Below are 19,106 nucleotides of genomic sequence, written 5' to 3' on the forward strand. Positions count from 1 at the left end.
ACTATGTCTGTGATTATACAGTTTGACAATTTGTTATGTTGAAATTGCTCAATAAAAATATTTTTTTAAAAAAAGTTTAGTATTCTTTAAAAAATTGAAAAGTTCACAATCTTGATGAAAATCAGTTTTTGAGCTTTACTCAAAATTCTAAATGGTGTATCTTTATTCAAACACTGGCTTACTTCCATTTTAAGACTCTTAAATGTGAACCCCATGCTACTTGCTCTGCGGTCCCAGTATGTGGCATGCATTGAAACACTTTGGGCTGGTTGAATTTAAAACAAACATAGAAGGTTGCATTCAGACAGCACTTTATTCCATTTTTCTGATGTTTCCTTACCTGATCATTTCCATGTTTTGTGTGATCTTTCACATGACGTAAAAGCCATTTCTTAAACACTAGCAGAAATGAGTGGAAGTTTAGTGCTCATTTCCCTGTTATTTGCTTACAGAAATAAATATGTATTTGCAACTTGGTTATGCCAGAAAATTACAGGGCTTTTGAACTGTAATGTCCTGTGATGGGACTGAGAGTGGTATTCTGGTACGCAGTTCTTTCTCACCATTTAGTGTGACATGGCAGTGTAACGATAAAAAAGCCACAGTCCTGTAATGCAACAGGTAATGTTGTGTAAAAGGAGCATTAGAACCTGTGATGGAAGCACTAGTATTGTAATCAGGAAAACTATTGCAACCACACTGAGAGCCAGTGTGGTGTAGTGGTTAAGAGCAGTAGTCTCGTAATCTGGGGAACCGGGTTCGCTTCCCTGCTCCTCCACATGCAGCTGCTGGGTGACCTTGGGCTAGTCGCACTTCTCTGAAGTCTCTCAGCCCCATTCACCTCACAGAGTGTTTGTTGTGGGGGAGGAAGGGAAAGGAGAATGTTAGCCGCTTTGAGACTCCTTAAAGGGAGTGAAAGGCGGGATATCAAATCCAAACTCCTCTTCTTCTTCTTCTTCTTCTCCACGTCACAATGCACTCCAAGTTCATCGATTGCTTTACCATGGTTGTGCAGTCAGTTGCAGACTAAAGGATCATGCACTCCCACCGCTTCCTTTCTGGGGCACAAACGCTCCCAGATAGGCCTAACATAGTTAACCACTGAATCAGCAGTAATGTTCCCCATAGTAATGTTCAGTAATGTTCCCCATACAACCAAGGAAAGTACCCACTTAATCACAGACTTTAAAACCAGCCTAGTTTTTGTGCCTGTGGTTTTTTCCATGCATGAACTGTGTGCACTGTGTTGTTTGCTGAGCCCTGACTTTTGAATTTAGACTCCACAGGAGTATTAGTAACTAAGCAGATTTATTGACAAACTCTACACAGCTCCCCAGAAGGGTTCTTAACACAGCCCCATTGTAGCAGGATTTTGCCAAGCAAGTTGGGAGGGGGATATCTGCGTTGCCCCTAAGGGAACAGTGTAAAGCCAGTTCACTGTATTCCAGGGATGGGCAACCTCTGGCTTTCCAGATGTTGCTGGCCTCTCACCATCACTTGATCATTGGTCGTGTGGGCTGAAGCTGACGGGAGTTGGAGTCCAACAACATCTGAAAGGGCAGAAGCTGCATCAGAGTACAATGCACGAATGTTATTAAGCAGCTGCCAGACTATCATACATGGCTGGTGGGTTGCATTCCTCATGGTGGGTCAGATTGTACAGTCCTAGTCTAAAGCTGTGAGGAGGGTTGGCTTTCTTCAAAGCAGTTCAGACGGTGTCCCTTTAAAAAAGGAAAGGAAAACCTATACCCGCATCATCCCAATACTATATTATTTTGCTTTCAGGCATCACTAAATTGACTCTACAAAGAGATGCTCTGTGCCAGCTTTACATCATGGGAAAGATATGCCTGGCTCATAAACTGAGGGTAACAGTACATTCCAGTGTAAGAAGGCAATCCTGTTTTTATTATTATTATTATTATTATTATTATTATTATTCTGTGATTCCTCACAAATAATTGCCCTCAGCCTCTCTAATTTACTGAATGGTCCCTACCCAGACAATCATAACATCAGTGCCAATAAACCTCATGGTGCAAAATGTTTTTCAGCATCTGTACCAAATACTTTATTCTTAGAATTAGAGTATTTTTGCATTATGCATCAAGCCAATACTTGAGTTATGATGCAGAACAGGCCTTTTAAATCTTGTTAAATACAAACACAAACACGCTTGCTTGATGACTGCAGTTACACCTGCTGAGAATTGAATCTGTTTTCCATCAGTACAGTTCTAATAGTCCTTTGGGGAAAGGGTGTGTGTGTGTGTGTGTAGCTTGTTTAACTGGGTCCTTTCAAGTTAAATTGAGGTATATTTTCAAAATTGCATTTTGCTCTGTGTGCGCTCTATATTTAAACCAAATCCTGTCTTCCTAAAAGCATATAATTTTCCATAGCCTTTTAAAGTTATTCAGTGTGTTTTAGTGACTATTTGCCACTAAATATTTGCCTGAATGAAACTACCATTCATGAATTTGTTAGCTGTAATGAACAAATAAAATTACTCAGACCTTTTTGTTGTCAAGGTGAAGACAGAAAAGGAAAATGCTTATTTTGTATGGAACACAAATGCGGGTCTATAACAAGCTGTTGTTATGTGGAGTGCTTAAGGATTCCTGCTAGCCAGCCATGCCCTTTCCCAGGTACTGCATTGTCCCTTCTCTCATCTCAACTCCTGAATTATGCAACCACCCACTGACCATGCTCAGTCATTAGTGGCAAGTTTCTCTCTCAGAACACCCTTCCCCAAAAAGATGTTTCATACTTCAGCAAACTTTACTGTCCTTCTCTTTCACCCACCCTTCAACCATACATGCTGTAGAAGTGGGAACCCAGACAATCTAGCAAATGCATGTAGGGCAGGGCAGGCCCTGCTATCATGTTCCTGTTCTTCCCTATGCAAAACAAAAAAAAATCCTTCCAGTAGCACCTTAAAGACCAACTAAGTTAGTTCTTGGTATGAGCTTTCGTGTGCATGCACACTTCTTCAGATACACACGATCTGTAACTGTAACTTCCCTATGCACATTCCCTATGCACATTTCTGTATCTGTAACTTCCCTATGCACATTCACTAAAATATTCCTGCCCCCATCCCATTTTGGAACATCCGTTTTAAAAGCATTCTGTGGACAAGACCAACTGGGAACAATTGCTGAGATCACTAGGCTGTTTTGGCTTCTTGGAATAAAGAGTTAACTTCACCGACACAGTATTTTTATTATTATTGCTGATCTGCACCTGATTCTGACTTCTGACAGGTGAGCACACCTTCCTGTCACCTGTGTGACATGGTTGACAAGACACAAAAGCAATTTGAAAACCAAATTTGGTTGTCAGTCTTGTCCTTTATCCCATTCTCCCATCAGGCTATCCAGCTTTACTTTCATAAGCACCAAGCATACTTTCATTCAAACATTCTTCCATCACCTTTGTGGAGTGGGGGATAGTAGTGGTTCAAGATGCAAAACTGCTCTGGGGACTGATCAAGGATTGGAAGAAGCTGTGTGTGTTGGCATATGAGAGCCAGTGTGGTGTATATGAGAGCCAGTGTGGTGTAGTGGTTAAGAGCGGTAAACTCGTAATCCTTGGAACTGGGTTCTTGTCTCCGCTCCTCCACATGCAGCTGCTGGGTGACCTTGGGCTAGTCACACTTCTCTGAAGTCTCTCAGCCCCACTCACCTCACAGAGTGTTTGTTGTGGGGGAGGAAGGGAAAGGAGAATGTTGGCCGCTTTGAGACTCCTTCGGGTAGTGTAAAAGCGGGGTATCAAATCCAAATCCAAACCCTCACACCTAGGTAGAACAGTTTTCAACGGAGCCTATCCGAATGACCATCCACTTTGCAATCCAGCATTATCATTTACACAGATGAGCTGTGTATGCCTCTGCCTGAAAAGGCTAGACTATTACTTATAAAAGTCAGCAATGTGCCTTTTAATCTCCAAACTAAAAATGTGGTCTTAAATAAGAAGACATTTGCTAGTTTTTGCCCAGAAGGTCTACAGATAAGCTTAATGGGTTTTGAAAGGACATCTCATAGTAACTCGGCTCGTATCATATGCTTGTTTGCAGCATTTTTCTATACCGTGATTTATTGGTTGGCAAAAGCACTTCTATTTTAGTCTCATCTCTCTCTCCATAAAACAACAATATTTTTCACATGCAAAATGACTCATGCCTATTCCCATATCATTTGCCATTCAACTTATCTCCTCTCCTCCAACATATGAGACTGAAATAGCTATTCATATTTTTCTATTCTGGCACCCAAAAGCCAGTTAGATTGCAAAACATTACTGAACAGGTTACTGTGATCTTCCATTCATTAAACTGATTCTGAAGCTCCTTGTTTTTTATATATTGGGGAGAACAGTGTGTACAAGCCTGATTTCTATGGGGTCCAAACACCTATAGAATAGTGGACGCATTGTTAGGGTAAGAGTCCGAGGGAACTGTGAGGTTACTTTGGTAAATGAAGTGCATTTAAAGACTCTCGTGGTTTAATAATAACATAAAAAGCCTTATTGCAGATGTAGCTGGATCCTGTTAGGTGCATCCATTGATTGCACATTTGTATCCAAAACTGAAAGAGAAAAACATTTTGCTTTGCTATCCGCATCGGATCTAAAGCAAAGAAAATATATTAACCAGAATTGGGCAGACGTGATTGTAGGCATGTTGAGCCTACCAACTTAAAAGACTGGGCAGGTCAAGTGACACTCTTGCAGTTGTTTTAAACTTCTGCAAGACTTTGGACCTCCTGAGGCATGAGCATATACTGCAAACATTAAAGCAGATGGCTAGCAAAGTGTTCTGGTCTGGAAACAAAGGAGGTGAGACTATGTTAATCTAATCATGTTTATTCTGGCATGTGCCTCATATAGCTTCAAACCCTTGGACTTTTTTATTTTTCTTGCTTTACCAAAGTCAACTCAGGGGTCATATTAAACAGCAATAAATACAGAGCAGTGCTCTGTTTTGCTCTTTCTTCTTTTCAACCTTTCCTAGGCAATTTTCCCCACATTGAGACTGTCTCTCAGATATGTGCAGTGCATCAAAGGCCTGCTTTGGCATCAGTGCTCTTACTTTCCACATCATCTTTTTCTTTATATTCTGAATTACACATGGCTAAACATGTAAGGAATCTGGATTTGCCACTGAATTTACCCTCAACAAGGGGTCAAGGCTTTAATGAAGATACGCTACAATATGTGGTACAGTAACTTCAAAACATCTGCATGTCATATTCACAGCTTATATTTTTAAAACATCATAGAAGTACTATCTTTAAAATAAACACCACCCAGTAATGAGTGAAGTCGTCCATAGAGGCACATTATTACCAAAAGCAGCATATTCTGGCATCCAATTATGTTCAGGTATGTATACCCTTCTGCACTAACGGGAGGTGATGAGAACACAAAAAGTTGCCAACATAAATGGCAATAAATGGGTGGGTGAAAAGAACCGAATTATGCCAGTGCTTCTCCAGCTTCACTGGCTGCCAGTCTGTTTGCAGCACCAATTCAAATTCTGAAGGACCACTTCTTCCCATACAGGCACCTTCCCCATTTACACGCATTCTATTTGCGAGTGACCACACACAGGTCTGGTGCTGGGTACCTGGAAATGGGGAGCACTCGGTCAACCAACCCCACTGTCCCTGCAACTCACATGAGCCAGAAAGGTAGTGGAACTGACACAGCTGACAGGTAGGGAAGCCTCTTCTCCAGGTGTCAGCTGGGCTGGTCAACCAAGCCTCACTGTGCCTCCAGCTCATAAGAAGACCCTGCCTAGAGCCCAAAGAGGTCCTTTGGATGGGTCTCCTCCCTAGCCATGAGGACTTTCCAGGGTGCTCCTCATTTACAGGCCCTGGACCGTAACTCCCCCATAAATGGAAAGTCACCTGTATATCCCTATTGCAGTAGTAGCCAACCATCAGAGATGCAAGGTGCTGTATCCAAAATTCCTGGAGAGCACCATGTTGGCTATCACTGATGTACCTGGACCTGGAGGTCATCTTCAGAGGCTCTTCTTCAGGTGCCTCTGCCAAATAAGATGTGACAGGCAGCTACAGGAGAAAGGGCTTTTTCATTGGTAGTGCCCTGGTTTATGGGATGTCCAAGCCAAAAGAATGGCTTGTAAATGGGTTTGTTTACAGTCCAGAGAACATTAAATTATTAATGAGCCGTGCAACTTACACCAGTTTTATTCCCAGAAATCCCATGGAATTTGTATCTCCCGGTATATAGTAAACTTGCAATTTATGTGAGGGTTACATTCCAGGGATGGTGCCTAAAGGCGAAATCATGTATAACAAAAACCCATCGGGTTAAATGGCAGGTGGGATTGCCCAAGCTATGTTTCCCAGAACATTACTCCCTTTCTGCCCCTTGAAAATAAACTTTTTTTGTCACGTGCACAAAGCTGAAGCATACAAGTTACACGCACGTAAACTGTGGGCTTACTGTAGATTGGTAACTGTACACTTTTATTCTTCTGTCATGAATGCTACATGATAGAAGTGCCATGTTCACTGATGTTGCTCATCACACCATCAAAATAAATACTGAGGTGCCAGTTACAATATTCCCAGTTATGTAAGTGTATAAAATTACAAGACATAAAAACCAAGAATTATTCAAAAAGTAAGTTTGAAGCCCCTGTATTTGCACTCAACAATAAAAGTCAATGGACTCGTATTTTCTCGTACGATGCCTCCATATCATTACAACTTGGACTGAACCCATCCTACTTAATACCTTTTGACTGGTTATTCCCTTTTAAACCTAATTGACCTAGTTCTTGAATGTATACATTGATTATAATTAAATGCATTAAGCTCCTTAACATCCCCGAAAAAATAATAATGAAGACACATCAGCTACAAGCAGCTGTCAGCACTATATGGACAATAGACTGAGGAAAGTGGAGGGAATATGAATTATATCTTTGATTGGGGGGGGGGAGGAGAAGTTATATATAATGGGAAATATTATGAATGAATAGATGTGAACCCCTGGTCTCTTGGAAGCAAAAAAAGAAAAAAGCTGGGGGAAAACAGACTTGGTATTCCAGTTGAATTATGCAATTAACTATCTGGAGAACACATGCTTGTCACGTACATTTATGCGCAGGCTTGCTTTCTGGACTTTACATGGCACCTCAAATTTTAAAATACAGTGGTACCTCAGGTTAAGTACTTAATTCGTTCCGGAGGTCCATTCTTAAACTGAAACTGTTCTTAACCTGAAGCACCACTTTAGCTAATGGGGCCTCCTGCTGCTGCCGCGCTGCAGGAGCACGATTTCTGTTCTCATCTTGAAGCAAAGTTCTTAAGCCGAGGTAATATTTCTGGGTTACCGGAGTCTGTAATCTGAAGCGTATGTAACCCGAGGTACCACTGTAATACAAATTTGAACACACAGAATAAAGCTAAGTGACCATGAGAAAAGGGTATTGTACAACCAGTGCTGATACTTTGAATGCACCTATCTCAGTGTAACCAGGGTGTTCTATAACCAGGGTTGGGGAACCTGTGGCCCTCCACAATTCCCATCATCTCTGGCCACTGGCCATGAGAGCTGATACAAGTTGTAGTTTAACAACATCTGGAGGGCCACATGTTCCCTATCTCTGCTCTAACCCCTCACACACATACATAGCAAACTGTATTCAAACCCCCAATTTTTTTTTACTGGAATTGTGTCTGCCTCAGACGCCTTGCATTAGAAGTTGCACACATCATAATTATTTATAATGGATTTTGCTCTTACTTCTACCACTGTTGACACGCAAGCATCTACACTGCACAAACACTTTGGGTCATATAAACATTCATGCCATGCACCACAGTAATTAAACCTAGTACTTATCGTCTCTATACAATAGTGTGGAATCTGATATTAGGTTGAAAATATTCAGCATGTTTTGGCTATCAACTTTCAGTGTTTAAAAAAGGAAAATGAGGAGAGCCACACAGGTGTGAAGATAGGATTTCCAGAGTATGCAACATTTGGTGAAATTGCCAGAAGCTTATTTGCAACATAGCTTTGCAAAATAAGCAGATATTTGCAAATTTTCTGACTTTCCATAATCTATACAGATTATAGAATTCCACATTTTCAGCATAGAATGTGGGTTACCTTGGAACAAACATGTTCCATATATTTAGAACATATTACATCTAGCTCTGCTGCCAATATACACTAGAATTCCAAGTTCATGCAAATATGTTCTTATGGAAAAATCTTCTTGAGAGAACTCAGGTTTAGACATGGAAGCAATCGGGTCCACCTCACCACCTCTCCTGTTTTTTCCTGATTGCACCCCACTGCTCTTCATTTCATGCAAATTCCCCAAAGAGCTGAAGTGCCTCTTCTCTTTGCTATATTCATTTGTATGGAAAACAAAGTCAAGAAAGCATTTGTTGTGTTCATTTGCAGGAAACAGACCTGAGCAAGACACATACTACCCTATAAAACAACATGCACCAGAGTGACTTAGGGCAGCAAAATAGCTTAGAGAGGGTTCAGCAACTGTGTAAATGCAATTAATCATAGAATCGGAGAGTTGGAAGGGACCCTGAGGACCATCTAGTCCAGTGTTTCCCAACCTTGGGTCTCCAGCTGTTTTTGGACTACAACTCCCATCATCCCTAGCTAGCAAGACCAGTGGTCGGGAATGATGGGAACTGTAGTCGAAAAACAGCTGGAGACCCAAGGTTGGGGAACACTGATCTAGTCCAACCCCCTGCAATGCAGGAATAGGCAGCTGTCCCATACGGGGATCGAAACTGCAACTTTGGTGATATGAGGACCCTGGTCTAACCAACTGAGTTATCCAAGCTCTGAGCTAATGGGCATACTGTTTTGTACAAAGGAAAGCCTGGGCTATGGAGGTAGTATGGGAAGTTTAATTCTATCTTGTCTCCTGGTACTTGGGCGTGAGAGAATAGCCCCTGCTATTTGCATTTCCAAAAATGGTGCCTCCATTTGCACCAATGGGAGCTTTCCTCTGAAATGCAAACAGTAGTTTTGGAGGTTTGATTTTTGCTAGGACTGCCAGGCTCGCTCCCATTTACATAAAATCTGTGAGCATTAATTGCATTCACACCCTATATGTATCACCCATCTCAAACTCAAACCCATTGTCCTCAATCTGTTTTTCCCAAGTGGTTCTCCTCCCACAACTCTGATACAGCAGCCCCTATCCAACAAACATCTCCTCTGCATATTATCCCAGAACATTACTCCCATAGCATTCTGTTAAAAAACAAAAGACCAGCTCCCCATAAACCTGAAAACCTGCCACATGCTATATTTCCTCCTAACTGTCATGCATGCAATGCACCCAAAACTGCCAGAGACACAACCTCCGCTCTCCAAACCTGTCCTTTCCCCACATCCCTCGGAGCCCATCTTTCTCACCTAAGGCAATATTTCCCCCAAAGCACTCTCTGTCTCTCTCCAACCAATTACAGCACCATTTGCTCGCTGTGCACCAACGATGTGGCTTAGATACTGAATTGGTGCCTAATATGAGAGGACTGCCTCTATGCCTGCCTGCCCACCCATTCTTTCCAACACAGTGGATATCACAACTAACTTAAGATGGTTTTTCCCCACCTTTGGGAGTATTTTGAGAACATACTAAGAAGAACACTGATGGAACCCTACACACAAAAATAGATTTTTGTGGGTTTAAGAGGGGGGAAGCATGCATTTGAATCAGAGTTCTAGACACCACTTTGGGATGTCTCATAAAGCGAGAGAGAAAATAACTGGACCATATCAGTTTAATTTGAAACAAGTTTCAACCTGAAATTCTAACCCCACTTACCTGTGAGTAAGCCTCACTGAAATCACTAACTTCTGAGTAGACATGTATAGGATTGCAGGGTTACACTTTTTTCTTCCATCTTGGAAGTTCAGAGCAAGCATACACTCATAGCTGTCAACCTTCCCCTTTTTTGCGGGAAATTCCCTTATTTCAGTGCTGTTTCCCACTGCTTCCCACTGCTATCCCAGATTGTTAGATATCCCATAGACTGTCTCCGGGACAGGTGAGGCTGCTGATCCCTTATTTTCAGCTCCGAAAGTTGACAGCTATGCATACACTTGATGCAGCAAGTTAAGATATACTAGAAACCATTCCGTGGTCAAGGAGTACCAACCAGATCAAACTCAAAATGCAAGGGATTTAACTGCAAGTCTTTAGAAAACCCAGTTCATTCCCAGTCTATAAATATACTTCTATTCCTCAAATGACATGAAGGAAACTGGTGCAATAGCAAACAGTCCCAAATTCCTTTCAAGCAAAATGCTCTATGTGCAAGTGCAGCAAAAGTTGCATATATAAAGGAAACATGAAGTTGTGAAGGTATGAATCCAGGGGCCCTGCCCCCAAGCATGTTTCAACCCCAGGGTTAAACCTTGAATCCCATGAAGTAATACTTCTGAGGAATGTGTAGAACGCCCTTCGCCCTAAGTAACAACCAAGTGCTCCCTCTATATCTATAACCAGGGAGGAAAAACCTCTGGGTCGAGCGGGGGATTGTAACTTCTGGCAGAATAGATCCCAGAGCCATTTAAATCAGTCAGCTGGGTTTGTAAACAAAAGACACGCTCTGTTATTTATATATATATACAGTTCTCTGCCGTCAACTCTAACCGGCCTTTGCCCTCAGAATCGTAGCCGCCACCCAAAAGGTTTTATATTAAGCCGAGTTCAGGAGGATCAAACCTGGAGCGGCTCTCCAATGACTGATCTTATGTGACTCTCCTCCAACCCCATTCACGGCGCTTTATTCCTTTCCCTTCCTTTTTTAAAAGAATACTTGAAAACAAACAAACACCCTTTGAGTATATTTGCATGAGATTTAACACCCAAACCGTTCTTTGGCAACAGAGCCATTCAAGCAGTTTTTCATTCTAGTCACATTTCTTTCCCTCACGCAGGAGATTTAATCACCTAAATCGTTCTTTTGCAACACAGCCATTTCATCCTAGGACCTAGTCAATAGTTGTTGTTTTTTAAGTACGTGTAAGTGGACCAAAGGGATGGGGGCGAATGCCTCTGGGCACGTGCAGAGAGCATGGGAGACGCGTCCATGCGCACAGACCGAGTGGGCAGAGTTTCCTGGGAGAAAAGCCACAAACACTCAAAAAAGTTTCCAAGGCAGACCCGCCCCGCCACAGGTCCCACGCGAAGAAGAAACAGGTATCCCGACCCCCCCCCACCTCCTTTTCCTTACCTGTGCAGAGAGAGGCGCAGGCTACCAGGACGAGCGCCAAGGCGCCCAGCCCGGAGCGGGACGCCGGAGGTCGCATGGCAGCACATGGGAGAGGCGCTGGCGGGAGGAAGAGCGGCCGGAGTGGAGCGAGCCGAGCGGCGGTAGGACACGCGCGCAGCCCCGCTAGGGCGGGCTTCCCGCGGCTGCCCTCTCCCCGCCCCTGGTCGACGCTCCCGGCAGGGCAGGCTGTCAGCTGTGGGGGGAGCGGCAGCGGCGCCTGGGGTGGGGTTTGCAGCTTCACCCTCCTCCGGCTCCGCCCGGCCCGGACACACCCCTTGGGTCCCTGTTTACAGGGCAGAGGGGGTTTGCCCCGCGGGAGAGCGAGAGAGAGAGAGCCGACGGCCGACGGCCGACGCCTCTCCAGCGGTGTGGCTCCAAACTTCGGGCCTCTGTCCGTGGAGCGCGAGGCATTCTCTGCAGACGACGGTGCCCGGTCGGGGTTTCGCGCGGGAAACTTCCGAGGCCTCATCTCAGGTGGCTCCTCTTCAGGTAGCACACGAGTCACCCGAGACTGCCGCTGGCCCTTTGTTGCCCTGCGCGCACGCGCGCTCACCTGTACGCACTCTTCTAATTCCAAGGGTGGAAGGCGGTGTTAACGTGCTTTGGCCATTATATTTAATTATCTGCAGGTGATTCGCACACATTGTCTTTTGTTTACCGGCAGGTCACATTTTTTCCTGATAACTCAAAAAGCGCAGTAATGTTTTAGTACCCAGGAAAAAGCTTTTCCCCCAGGAATGCGTTCCATGGGATGGCGATGCGTTACAGGCAGCAATTGTTTGTTTTGAGTATGATTTCATTGCATTTTTTTTTGTAATACAATAAGAGAAAAGAAACTATTCTGAATAAAAAATAAAGACAGATAAACATGCCATAGTAAAAAATACAGTGGTACTTCAGTTTAAGAACTTAATTTGTTCTGGAGGTCTGTTCTTAACCTGAAGCACCACTTTAGCTAATGGGGCCTCCCGCTGCTGCTGCGCGATTTCTGTTCTCATCCTGAAGCAAAGTTCTTAACCCGAGGTACTATTTATGGGTTAGCGGAGTCTGTAACCTGAAGCATATGTAACCCGAGGTACCACTGTAAATTAATAAAACACTGATACTAAGCCTTGATTTTTAAGATTATTTAAATGCAAATGTAGAATTAGAGCACTCAAAACAGTTCCAGGTCTTTTTAAAAACACCACCACCACAAACATTTCAAGCATTGGTTCATTCATTTAACATTTTTTCTACACAAATCAAAGGCGCCCATTCTGGTGTGTGTGGGTGTGTGGGTGTAGTAGTGGTTAGAGTATGAGAATTGAGACCAGTTTCAACCCACTGAAATAGAAATGGAGCACAGGTTGTCATTGTGTATCAGAGCTATTTCTCATATCCTTTCAGCTGTATCTGTGTAACTGGCAAATATTTTCAGTGGTACTTCGGGTTACAAACACTTTGGGTTACGAACACTTCGGGTTACAAACTCTGCTAACCCAGAAGTAGTTACCTTGGGTTGCGAACGGTTTCGGGTTAAGAACGGACTTCCGGAACAAATTAAGTTCATAAACGGAGGTACCACTGTACTTGGAACTATGAAATCCTGAATTAAAGTTACAGATACAAGAACTAACTTAGTTGGTCTTTAAGGTGCTACTGGAAGGAATTTTTCTGAATTAAAGTGACCAAGTGGAACTTGTGTGATGAGATAAACAGACACAAGTAAATAAGGAGAAACCCCACCATGCTTCCTGGGTTGCTACAAATATCTTTAACCTAAGTGGTTAGTCTGTTGGATGAGGACCCAGGAGACGTGTTTAAATCCTCAGAATTTAAATCGCCCAGAATTTCACTATTCATATGTAGGTTAGCAAGTAAAAAAAATAAGTGTATCACATCTACACGGGAAAACTGTAAGGTTAGAGTTCCATTTTTTTTTCTACCTTGTTAAAGTTAAGCCTGACCCTTACCATTACCGTGAATTGTTCTCATTTCATCTGTGCAGTCCAAAAGTGAGAGCAGTAATTGTCAGGGTAGCAGAATTAAAATCTGTGTCACCATTCAGTCCTCTTACCCACCCACCCTCTTACGTCTTTGACTCTTGCATCCTTCCAAGAATGGCCTCTGTGGTTGCTTACATGCAGTAGCAGAAAGTTGAACTCATCAGCTAGAGAATTAAACTTGGATGCCAGAGTTCGTGACACAAAAGCAGCACTATGTTCATCGCTGTGGGCTACCACTGGCTTCTGCCCCAGGGGGAAAATAACGTGCATCCTTCTTATATTCAGTTCTTGAGACTGGTAGTTGCCTTCAAAATCTCCTTAAAAGTACAAAGTCACTCTGGACACCCCAGCCTACAGTTCTGCTTGGGAGCATACCTGGTGTTTTTTTGGGGGGTGGGGTGGGGAGGCATAGCCAAACTGTAGCAAAAATTAATGGTGACTGGAAAGAGCACACAAATTGGAGACACTGTGTTTGCATAGCAAATGCAGACGCACTAGCATTGTTTAGCAAACTGCTGATCCTCCCTAGAAGCTCATTGGCTGTTCCCTCCAAGGTCTCAGTGGCGTTCAAATAGTGAAAAGTATACTCAAGCCATTTTCTACCAGGTGTAAAACCCAAGAAATCAAGTTGTTCTGATGTTTTTGTGTGTTTGTGGAACCAAGCACCCATTCCCTATAAACATCAAGCATGTAAAATGGACACAAGGACAATGAAACCCTCTCATATTCCTTGCTAGTTTGTGAAGCACAGACCTAATGAAGTCTGGGATGATCCTAAAATGTGTCAAGTATCAAGTGCAGGAGGGACAGGAAACAAGTTACAAAGGACAGGTTGGTTATTGGTTGGAACAGAACAAAGTTCACCTTTCTAGCTCACTGACAGCCAGTGCAATTTTAAGACTGGTGACACCTGGTCCCATTGGGTTGCCCGACCTACTGGCTTAGCATTCTGCTCTAGCTTCAGTCTCTGGAGCATCTTCAAGGGCAGCCCCACATACAGTGATTTACAGTAGTCCATATGGGAGGTCACCAGAGCATGGATAACTGAGGCCAAGGCTATCCCCATCTAGAAATGACCATAGCTGGTAAATCATGTGCCTCCTCCTTGAGAGGCCTGGAGGGTGGCAACATAAGAACGGGCCTTCTCTGCAGTGGCTCCCTATCTGTGGAATGCTCTCCCCAGGGAAGTTCGCCTGGCGCCTTCATTATACACCTTTAGGCGCCAGGCAAAAACGTTCCTTTTTAACCAGGTCTTTGGTTGACCTAAAGGGATGCGGGTGGCGCTGTGGTCTAAACCACAGAGCCTAGGACTTGCCGATCAGGTTGGCGGTTGAATCCCCACAACGGGGTGAACTCCCTGCTCCTGCCAACCTAGCAGTTCGAAAGCACGTCAAAGTGCAAGTAGGCGGGAAGGTAAATGGAGTTTCTGTGCGCTGCTCTGGTTCACCAGAAGTGGCTTAGTCATGGTGGCCACATGACCTGGAAGCTGTACGCCGGCTCCCTCGGCCAATAAAGCAAGATGAGTGCCGCAACCCCAGAGTCACGACTGGACCTAATGGTCAGGGGTCCCTTTACCTTTACCTTAGTTGACCTGATTTACATTTTGATGTATTTTTAATCTTTGTTGGAAGCCGCCCAGAGTGGCTGGGGAAACCCAGCCAGATGGGCGGGGTACAAATAAATTATTATTATTATTTACATCCTATGCCCTTTTAAAATGTGTTTTTTGGTGGTGGCGGGGGGGGGCTATTAGGTTGTTGTTTTTATTTTTATTATGTATTTTGTGGTTTTATATCTTGATTTTATTCTGAGACCCCTGGTTATAGGGCGGTATATAAACTCAATAAATAATAAGCACTCTTGGCCACAGAAACCACTTGTGACTCCAGTGACAAGTTGGAATCCAGGTATGCTCCCAGCCTCTGAACCTACAGGGGAGAGCACCCCCTCCAGGACACAGGAACCACCCACCCACAGCACTTATTTCCTATCAGGATTCAGCTTTAGTATATAAAAAGGAACCTCTTCCAAAAGATAAATGTACAACTACGAATAGGTAAATATTCACTCACTAAAGCTATTATACATATTATAATAAATCTTTGAAATTAAGGCAGAATATAAATATTTTAAGGGACACAGGTGGCGCTGTGGGTTAAACCACAGAGCCTAGGACTTGCCGATCAGAAGGTCGGCGGTTCGAATCCCCATAACAGGGTGAGCTCCCATTGCTCAGTCCCTGCTCCTGCCAACCTAGCAGTTCGAAAGCACGTCAAAGTGCAAGTAGATAAATAGGTACCACGACAGCGGGGAGGTAAACGGCGTTTCCATGCACTGCTCTGGTTCGCCAGAAGCGGCTTAGTCATGCTGGCCACATGACCCAGAAGTTGTACGCTGGCTCCCTTGGCCAGTAAAGCGAGATGAGCACCACAACCCCAGAGTCGCCCACAACTGGACCTAATGGTCAGGGGCCCCTTTACCTTTACCTTTTTATAAATATTTTAAATACATTGCACCAGACTGAAACAAGGTATCTTTAGAATATTGAGCACTTTTCCACATTGAAAGGAGCCACTGGGAACTTTTAAAGTAAATACTTCAAATTCAGCTGAATAAAAATGGCACCACTGAACATCTAGTCTGAATGATATATACTGTAGAAGGGACAAAGGGACATAGCGGAGAATCTGCTTGGCTTGGAGACGATTCCAGGTTCAATTCCCAAGGGCATCTCCAGGTAAGGGCTGGCAATGTCCCATCTGAAACTCTGCAAAGCCACTGCCAGTCAAAGGAGACAACTCTGAGATAGATGGACTGATTCTGTATAAGGCAAACAATGGCCATTTCACACCTTCAGCTGAGGAAAAGCCATGGTCCACAGGAAGCTACATACCGTCATGTTTCCTTGTATAATACCTCCAATCCAGCATTGACCACAGTCACACTTTTAGGTGCATGCTGACAATGTCTAAGGTTGTACACTTTTTTAAAAATGCAACGCTCTCGGAATTATTGCAAAATGGAAAAATTGGTCAATAATAAACAAACACTTCATACTACCTCCATTGCACTAAAGAGCTAGGAATCCATGACTACCATCCATCCGAAGCATTCATCTCAATTCCCAGAAGATGCTCCTGCACTGCTGGGCAACTCAAAAGAGGCGTCCTTAAAATGCTGCCTCCTCATTGGCTGCTTGCAATCTTCTCTTTATGAAAACTTCCCTCCAAGATTTACAGCTCTGCCTATCTGCTCCAGCTTGCTTGGGGAATAAACCTTGGACTCTGGAGCCTAGAACGATTATGTTTGACTGGCATCTTGAAAATAATGGTCTATTGATTTCCCCTATGAGACACATTACTTATCAGTGTATTTGTTTTGGAAAGTTTCTGGTGGCCAGCTCATTTTCTGCAAGCGTGCTTTCCCCATGCGTGGTGATTGGGGAAAGGGGTTTTGCAAGTGCCAGTGCACAGAAGAGCCATGAGCAGAATGAACAGAGAAACAAGAAGAGACATAAAGCTTGAACACAAAACAGTGCACATCAGTGGAAAGGCTATATCACCTACTAGAGCTAAGAAAAGACAATTGCTGGGAATTTAAGTTGGACCACAGGCACCATATAACCTGGGGCATGACCCTCCAGAAGATCAACTACAACTCTCATCAGCCCTCCAGCCAGCATGGCGAATGTTCAGGAACTATGAACATCTGGAGAACCACATGTTCCTGAAATAAACCTTTATGAGAATGTGATAATACGTTTACCACATATAGTACTTCCATCAGCTTATTTAACATCTAGTGGTTGAGACACACAATGCAATGGCTGCCCCAGTTAATACAAGTGACCCCATTTAACAAGTTTTATTTTCTTTTTTTAAGGGAGATTAATTATTTTGTCACTTGTGAACAGCACTTTCAGCTGCAGGAACTGAAAGTTGAAAACAATCAATCATCTTTAGAAATAAAAGCAGGCTTGCATAATTAGGAAACAAGGGCAAATATAGGCCCCACCAGCATTATGCTATGCAAGGGACGCGAGTGGCACTGTGGGTTAAACCACAGAGCCTAGGACTTGCCGATCAGAAGGTTGGCAGTTCGAATCCCCGTGACGGGGTGAGCGTCCGTTGCTCGGTCCCTGCTCCTGCCAACCTAGCAGTTTGAAAGCACATCAAAGTGCAAGTAGATAAATAGGTACTGCTCCGGCGGGAAGGTAAACGGTGTTTCCGTGCACTGCTCCGGTTTGCCAGAAGTGGCTTACTCATGCTGGCCACATGACCCGGAAGCCGTACACCGGCTCCGTCAGCCAATAAAGCGAGATGAGCGCCACAACCCCAGAGTCGGCCACAACTGGACCTAATGGTCAGGGTTCCCTTTACCTTACAGCATTATGCAGTTAAAGCAGTATTATGCCTCCCCCACCCCGAAGAATCTTGGGAACTGTAGTTTCTTAAGGGTGCTGAAAGTTAAGAGGCACCAATTCCCCTCCCATAGCTACAATTCTCAGTGTGGCTTAACAGTCAATTCCACTAACCAAGGAATTCCAAAAATTGTAGGTCTGTAAGAGGGATTTCCTGAAAAGTTGCAAGGTCACTTTATCACTGTTATATCAATTGATTTAAAGTAACCTAAATTGAACAGTGCTACGACCACACATTACTGATAAAAAATACTGTACATTCAAATGTCCAATACTATGGAACCAAGCAATTCAATATTTGCAGGGAGGGGGCCTTTAAAGCTATCAATGTGTCAAATGCAAGCTACAGAGGTTTCAGAATTAGCTAGCCAAGTTGGTTTGCTTCTTCTTTTTCTTAAAAAAAGCCCCCCAAACTCAGTGCTTTAATCTGTATACATTGAACAATAATATTTTCCCTCCCTTTCACTGGACCTCAAGTTCTATTTTTAAATCTATTTTGCAATATGAGCAATTGCAATATCCATTTAGAGTAACCAATATGAAGGGGGGAAACTGCTCTACTCTGCCAGTCAAAAGGCAATTTCTACCCAACCACTGTCATTTTGCAAGTTTTGAACATTGTACTCTGGCAGACTTTGCTTGTTAACAGCTTATCCATTTGTGATCCCAACACTTTTCCAGTTTATTCCATGTATTCTTGCCATTGACAACATTTTACCTGAATGCACACATTTCTCAACGTATTTTCAGAAGCATTTCATCTTGAAATACACATTTTTTAAGAACACATATTGTTATTGATTTTTTGAGTGGAGAACTTTATTGCAAAATTCAGAGAAGTGTGAAATCCAAAGGATAACCACATTCCAGTATGTACATTAGCCCAGGAAGCGCAGATCAGATCTGTTCACATTGGAATTCAAAGAAATTGAATTTCTCAAGCATCGGTTAGAACTTCACTCTCCCAAGGAATTGTACACACCCTTAGCTGACATGCTTGTTCCTGTGGTGTAGGGTATCAAATAATCATGGTGTAAGTGCACTGAATAAAGAAGAATGAGTGCTGAATTTGGTTTTTTTAAAGGAAACATTTTTGATAAGGGATAGAAGGAACTGCTAGCCTAGCCCATCATAGGATTACCAGAATCAGGGTTTAATGCAGAATTTATGTCCACACACATTTTATTATTGCTGGAATCGTAAGAGGGCAATTGAGCCTCCTCTAAACAGATGCAATTTTATCTCCTCCAACACAGTCCTGCTGTGCTTGTACTATTCCTTGACGCTTCCCATGTTTCTACCATGCACTAGCAATCCCACAAACACTTGACTTGCCACTAACAAGCAGTAGATATTGTACTACTAAGCAAGCAAACTTGAACCAGTAGTACAGATGTGCCA

At 43.3% G+C, this 19,106-nt stretch overlaps 1 protein-coding gene across 3 annotated transcripts in view; it reads right to left on the reverse strand.

Moving 5' to 3' along the window:
- Window positions 1-11,510, reverse strand: part of ACVR1C (activin A receptor type 1C) — a 44,719-nt gene extending 33,209 nt beyond the window's left edge. For 2 of the 3 annotated variants that reach the window (XM_083709894.1, XM_083709892.1), the window contains exon 1: window positions 11,259-11,480. In XM_083709894.1, the coding sequence (XP_083566020.1) occupies window positions 11,259-11,334 (76 nt within the window). In that variant the 5' untranslated portion in view covers window positions 11,335-11,480. Of the gene's footprint in view, window positions 1-11,258 lie in introns of all 3 variants that reach the window. The other variant, XM_083709893.1, reaches the window with a different exon arrangement.
- Window positions 11,511-19,106: the final 7,596 nt, after the last annotated feature.

The sequence above is a fragment of the Podarcis gaigeae genome (genome assembly GCF_964106915.1).
Source record: "Podarcis gaigeae genome assembly, chromosome: 1".
Lineage (NCBI taxonomy): Eukaryota > Metazoa > Chordata > Lepidosauria > Squamata > Lacertidae > Podarcis > Podarcis gaigeae.